The sequence below is a fragment of the Polyergus mexicanus genome, unplaced genomic scaffold (genome assembly GCF_030449975.1).
Source record: "Polyergus mexicanus isolate NDT 795.1 unplaced genomic scaffold, iyPolMexi1.0 SCAF_10, whole genome shotgun sequence".
Classification (NCBI taxonomy): Eukaryota; Metazoa; Arthropoda; class Insecta; order Hymenoptera; family Formicidae; genus Polyergus; species Polyergus mexicanus.
In genome coordinates, this window is record NW_027223330.1 from 4,326,105 (window position 1) to 4,333,084 (window position 6,980).

The window sequence follows — 6,980 nt, forward strand, 5'->3', positions numbered from 1 at the left end:
ATAATGTCTTAAGATGCTAATATGGCTCTGTAATTGGTTTAAAATATTTTGTCCCTATCCATATAGAAAATCACCAATGAGATGCCAGGAAAAGAGACAAACATAAGCCTCTCATTTAGTACCTCTCTTTCTACAGCAGGCGCATATTTGTCTATCTCGCAATGCTCTTTCCAATCTATATATCTATGGTAGAAAACTATTAGAATATCCTTAGGACTAGAGCAGAATAGCTGACTTGACAATGTTTTATGACTTTAATACTGTAGTACAGTATTGTGCGTTACTTCAAGACAAAGACTTAAGTCATAAAACATTGTCAAGTCAGTTATTCTGCTCAAGCCCTTATTATTTATATACAGATGTTTTGTTGTATACCTGTGTTTTTCATGCTGTCCGTAAACAATTAAAAATTGTACTGTATTCTTTCGCACTTAAAATTTCACGTACATGTCACGGCATTGTCATACAAAATACTCAAAACGACTCCCCCCTCCCTTGCCATTCCATTAGGGTGCATTAGTTGTTTTTTTTTCAAGGCAAATATGAGCCAACAAACGTTTTAATTAGTTTTTCCGTGACCAACAAACGATTGCGCATCGATAGAACTAAGTTTGAAACAAAAATAATATCTTTCCGGTTAACTTCTCATACAAAATTTTGTTTTCGTATTTTAAAAAAAAATATTAACCAACAAACGTTGTAATTAGGGCAACAATCACCAATAAACGATTCGTAAAAAAAAATTATAGAAGTGAATGTTGACCGGCCAACTTTATGACCGCCGTAGAGTTAGCAGAGAAATTAAATATTTTCTAATTATTTTATATTATATAATTTAGGAATCGTTTGGGGAAGTTTAGGAAAATCATTTTAACATTTAGGAAACAATATTTTTTTTGTAATAATAAAAATTTATCGAGCGTCAAGTTAGCAGATCTTAATTATGTTTAATAAATATTATGAATGGAATCGATTAGAAATCATTTGGGAATAACATATTCATTAATATTTTTATTTGGGAAAGTCGCATTTTTGTAATTTAAATAAATTTGTATTCAAAAAAATGCATTATGCGTTATGCACGCGGCATAAAGGATTCAACCAATCAGAGTCTTTTATTTCTAAAATGAAAGACTTAATAAAATATTTTCATGTGCGCTGGTCCTTAAGAGCAAGCAAAATACTTAGAATAATAGAGCTATAATGTTTTTTTTCTATGTGTGCGTGTACGTGTGAACATTTGTTTAAATAAAAATCTTTATTGTGCATAATGGAAGAAAATAAAATCATTTAAAGAACAAAGATGTATATCGTGCACTTACTATCCTCAGCATGTCTTACATTCTTATTTTCCGTAATTCTCAATGTTCCACTGCCTTGTCTAATTTTTCGATTCATTGCAACTTAGATTTCAAACACGTAGCACGTGGTCCTGAAATTTATTCTTAATTTATTATAAATTCTGTTTTCTATTAAAATGTTACAAAAATATGTATTTGAAATTTCTTACCAATGTTACAGGCATGAAGCCATTAAGTATTATAGGTATGTTTATAAAAAAATTATAAAAATTCAGTAAAATAATAAAATCTACGTCGTCAATTCCGAGAACGTCATATGTAATATAATGTTATAGAGTTGAATCTTGTTCATTTTGCTCGCTCTTAAGGACCAGCGCACATGAAAATATTTTATTGAGACTTTCATTTTAGAAATAAAAGACTCTGATTGGTTGAATCCTTTATGCCGCGTGCATAACGCATAATGCATTTTTTTGAATACACAAATTTATTTAAATTACAAAAATGCAACTTTCCCAAATAAAAATATTAATGAATATGTTATTCCCAAATGATTTCTAATCGATCCCGTTCATAATATTTATTAAACATAATTAAGATCTGCTAACTTGACGCTCGATAAATTTTTGTTATTACAAAAAAAATATTGTTTCCTAAATGTTAAAATGATTTTCCTAAACTTCCCCAAACAATTCCTAAATTATATAATATAAAATAATTAGAAAATATTTAATTCCTCTGCTAACTTTACGGCGGTACTTTATGGAGCTATCATCGAGACTGAGAATTCATTCCTCAGTGTAAGGGCTCGTTCCCACTGAGCGCGTCACGCGTCGCGTTACAAGATAGCCAATCAGAACGTCTGTTTTATTGCATCATCTCCGACGCGACCTTCTTGCGCGACGCGTCGATTTGGTTCGTTTGGTTGCTCGACATTCTCGCGTTTGCCATTGTTGGTCACCATGTCCACCGACACAGAACTGACATTTGTGAGTGATATGATAATGATATGCAACAGCATAGTGCTTGGCATAGAAAATAATTGTTTTTCGGATTCTCATTCACTGTGGGCTTCCATAATTCTACAAATACAAACCCAACAAATGACATACAAATAAAAATAAACAACAGATTGACTTGCTGTGATATAATTAGTAATGGAGAAAAAGTAACTTTAAAAATTTTGATAATAACATAATTTCATACATACATACTATACTCACTCTGTTTCAATCGTATGTCTCCGATATTTAATACACTGTTTTAGGTCATATATACTGTTTTACAGAAAACAGATAATCAGATTTGTACTATATTTTAATTTAAAGGTTATGTTCACATTTATTGCAACCAATAACCTGGCGAACTAGTACATTCTGCGCATGCGTTGACTTGCCGCGACGCGTTTAGTGTGAATAACAAAAAACGCCATGTCTTGAACTGCCGTCGCGTCGCGTCGTGACGCGACGCGAGACGCGCTCAGTGGGAACGAGCCCTAATCCTGAAATCTGAGTTTCACATTTTCACCGCGCGAGGTCTCCAATGTCAATTCGGAGTTTGCCTGTCATTTTTGTCGGCCCTTAAAAAGTGGGTAAAGATGCACGTAAAAAAGGACATACTCTATGCCCCTTGCGTTCTCTCTTGCTCGCACAGAGCATAGCGCTCTCTTTCGTCATGCTACGTGCGAGCGAGTGAGAACCCAAGGGGCACGAAACAGAGTATGTCCTTTTCTACGTGCACCTCGGCTCTCACTCCTCAACCTCGGTCTAGATATACTATGGCTGCGGTCGAGAAGACGCTAGAAATGCTTCGAAGCATTTGATTGAATCAGGACACAAAGAATAAAGATTTCTTTATTTTTATTGGTTAATCCAATGCTGCGAAGCATTTCTAGTGTCTTCCCGACCGCAACCTATGCCTATGTATAGGACTCTAGTCATAACTGATTCTCCACCAAATAATCTAAAATAATTCAAAGAAGCTAGTAGATTATGGAGCGTATCACATGTATTTATTGCATGAAATAAGACTTTTGTTAAAGTGTTAGAGAATTGATTATGGAGAATCAATTGTTAAATCCACTCGAAAAGCCGCCGCCGTATTCCATCGCAACGGCTCCGGCAGGTGTGTTTTCATTTTTAGGTTAGATTGCCTCTTACAAAAATATTTTTCTTTTTATTGCATCTTGAGAAGACACAGCTTTCCGTAGTAATATACAAATAATTATTAATCTTATTTTTTTGAGTTATTTTTGGAAAGTTATGATTGAAAATGCTACATAACATATAATAAATGACTGGGGCTAACTATAAATAAGTCAAAAAAAAGATTGTTACAAACATGTAAGCTCTTTCTGAAATTATAAAAAGTAATATTTATTTAAGGAAGAAAAAGAGTAATATGAAAGCATGTTTATTTGCAAAGCATTATTATTAAGTTTATTTCACATATAGTTTATTATCAATTTTTATTATTAGTGAATGTACCATATCAACCACCCCCTGGATACTATCCTAATAATACTGATACTGGCTGTCAAGAAAATTACATCCCATCATATGGTTCTGTGCATTCTATGGCAATCATTGTTCCAGAAATTATTCTAGTTGGCGGCTGCCCTGCATGCAGAGTATGCATTGATTTTTTATTATTTGAATGTTATTATATTTGTCTACACTTGCTATCAAGCCAAAAAATTGATATTCAACTGACATAACAGGTAGGTGTGATGGAAGACGATTATACATGTTTTGGCCTACTATGTGCGATTCTCTTTTTTCCTTTTGGAATTATTTGCTGTATGCTACTAAAGACAAAACGCTGCTCGAATTGTGGAGCTTATTTTGGTTGACTAAAAATAAAGGAAAATGTATACTTGTATACAAAGAATAATTTCATCTCAAGTACATTTAAAGCAAACAGGAGATGTTTAAAAAACAATTAATATTGAGTGATAAATATTTAATGTTAAAATAGAATAGATTTTTAGGTTTGTAGTAAAATTAATATATTTGTGTAAGAGATATTTTAAATGAATAAAAAAGTTAAAAATAATTCAATTTTATGAACATTAATGATTATGTGAAACAGCGATTTCCAAATATTTTTCGTTTTAAATACTAGTTTTATATGAACAAAATTTTGGATATTATATGTATCTTGTTAGGTATGTACTTATTATTTAGTCTTGATTTACTAATTATTTATTTTTATTCTATATAACAATATACTTTTTTATTAAATTGAAAAACTGAATTGGAATAATATAGTCATATCTATGTATGCATATAGATATATCAATATGTAAATAGAAAAAGTTTCAGTAATATTATGAAATAAATAGCTTTGTAAAACTAACATTTATATATAATTTTACAAGCACATATACATATGTGTTAATTCGTAATTTTTAATAATTTAATTATTACCTGCATATTCCCTAATAGAAAGATTTTACAAAAATCATAATAAAATTATACTGAAATAGTCCTGAATCACATGCTAAAATTTTAAATAATCGATCCTTTTTAATTGCCATTTTATTAACATTTCAATAAAAATGCAGAAAAATGTATTAAAAATTTTTTTCAACAAATGTCAATAAAATTGTATTTATTCAATAAAATAAAATAAAGTTAAAATTTTCACGCGTTTTATTGTTTTAATATCATTGATAAGGACCCGAAATGTGTCGCAAAAAACGTGTGATTATTTATTATATTATTATTATTATATAGGGTGTCCCATTTTAATGTCCCACCCCAAATAACTTTTTTATTTTTGATTGTAGAAAAAAATGTTTCAAACAAAAGTTGGATGATTTCGAGGGGGCCACATGATAAAAATATGGACTTGACCTTGAATGATCTTTTCAAGGTGAGATTAATGTGATCGATATTTTCTTAAATGGAACCCCTCATTTTTTATTGCACATTTATATTTTTATAGCTTATCTCGAGAGCTTTTCAAAACAATGTAATAAAGTATTTTTTCATTAAGTACTTTTTGAGTTATTTTATATCTTATCTGACATATTTTGATATAAAAAATAAAATATCTCATTAAATATTTAGTTTTCGATAATCTTACCATAATACTTTTATGTACAGAATAATGAGACAAATCAATTAGTGCAAAAAAAACAAATAATTATTTTAAAAAATACATTGTAAATAATTTTCTTAAAAACAATTATTTTTTTACACTAATTGATTTGTCTCATTATTCTGTACATAAAAGTATTACGGTAAGGTTATAATTAAATATTTTAAGAGATATTTTATTTTTTATATCAAAATATGTCAGATTAAGATAAAAATAACTAAAAAAATATTCAATGAAAAAATACTTTATTATAGTGTTTTGGAAAGCTCTCGAGATAAGCTACAAGAATGTGTAATGAAAAATAAGGGGTTCCATTTAAGAAATTAAAGGTGTCCTTGACTTGACCTTAATGATGCCATCCAAGGTCAAACCAATGACACCATCTTATGTTCCCCTCAAAACCATATAATTTTTGTTCAAAACGTTTTTCTCTAAAATGCTGTTTTTGAAAGAAAAGAGGTGTACGGGTAGTCTAGGACACCCTGTACAAATATAAAATTCTCCAAAAATAGGCGCCCGTTAGTCTTGTTGCATTACTGTTTTCTGCCACGAGAAGCCAGGAAGCATTTTCAGGTTGTATCTCGACCGTAAAGCGATACGTTAGAGGAACAAGGACAGCGCGCGATTATCGTTCCTTATCTAGATTTATCTCTCAACGATCGCATCCGTGTGCTCGACGTATCGGTGTGTGCTTCATGGATACTACACACATACGAGACAAAGCGGCGCCACATCTCTCTTTGTCAAGCAATCAGTGTACTACCACTATCGAAAAGATCGAAAAGTGGATGTAGCATGGATATGAACCAAATGACCGACAGTATCGAAAAGTGGATGTAGCACGGACATGAACCATATGGAGATTTGACCGACAGTACCGAAAAGTGGATGTGGGTACGTGTTTCCAATTCCTGAAAGTGAATGCACGGTGCTGCTCTACGGCCTAGAAAAAGCGTCCCACGAAAATCGCCGGCATTGCCTCTCTCAGGCTTCTCTCTGGTTTTACTCTTGAGCCTCCATCTCGCACACACACATATGCACGAAAATTTTATTTTGCAAAATATTTTTTACAAAGCTTCTAAACTCTCTTCTCTAATTTTACTTATACTCTTTGATGAAATGCCGAGTGCGGAGTACACTGATTAGGCACGCGTAAATAACAAATCTTTTATATTAAGTAAATGTTGATGGCACGGACCGATAACAAAATTGTAATTTTATAATTTTTTTTCACTTTTCATATAAAATGTTAAACCCCGCACTTTGTTATTATGTACACTTTAATTGTGGAAAAGGATTTGATATCTATAATCAACAAAAATATTTTGCATGACTAATATTCGCGTTTTTATCAGTAAAACAGACCTTTATGAATCTCCTTAACTTAAAGAATGTGAGAAGACAGGACAGAAAGAGAAGATAGAAAGTGTTAGAAGAGGATGGACAAAGACTGATAATACTAAGAATAGAAGAAGAAAACGGCAGAGGAAGGATATAGAAATGCTTATTTTTATATTTATTATTTTTATTATTATTTTATTGTCAATTTTATTTTATTTTATTTTAGCATGTGTG

The 6,980-nt window shown here is 31.2% G+C and overlaps 1 protein-coding gene across 2 annotated transcripts; it reads left to right on the forward strand.

Moving 5' to 3' along the window:
• Positions 1 to 3,176: 3,176 nt before the first annotated feature.
• On the forward strand, positions 3,177 to 4,491 carry LOC138937065 (membrane protein BRI3). Of its 2 annotated transcripts, none has more exons than XM_070302949.1 (3): positions 3,177 to 3,443; positions 3,779 to 3,930; positions 4,021 to 4,491. In XM_070302949.1, the coding sequence occupies exons 1-3, from the start codon at positions 3,359 to 3,361 to the stop codon at positions 4,150 to 4,152; spliced, it is 369 nt and encodes a 122-aa protein (XP_070159050.1). In that variant the 5' UTR covers positions 3,177 to 3,358; the 3' UTR covers positions 4,153 to 4,491. The 2 variants fall into 2 exon arrangements, with proteins under 2 accessions (XP_070159050.1, XP_070159052.1); XM_070302951.1 differs by having other exon boundaries at positions 3,192 to 3,425; positions 4,021 to 4,463.
• The last annotated feature ends 2,489 nt before the right edge of the window (positions 4,492 to 6,980 follow it).

Bases quoted from the DNA above. Each gene is read 5' to 3' on its own strand.
- LOC138937065 (XM_070302949.1), top strand. From the start codon at position 3,359: ATGGAGAATCAATTGTTAAATCCACTCGAAAAGCCGCCGCCGTATTCC. The intron at 3,444-3,778 runs GTTAGATTGCCT...TTTTATTATTAG, and splicing joins AGGTGTGTTTTCATTTTTAG to TGAATGTACCATATCAACCA. The intron at 3,931-4,020 runs GTATGCATTGAT...CTGACATAACAG, and splicing joins GCGGCTGCCCTGCATGCAGA to GTAGGTGTGATGGAAGACGA.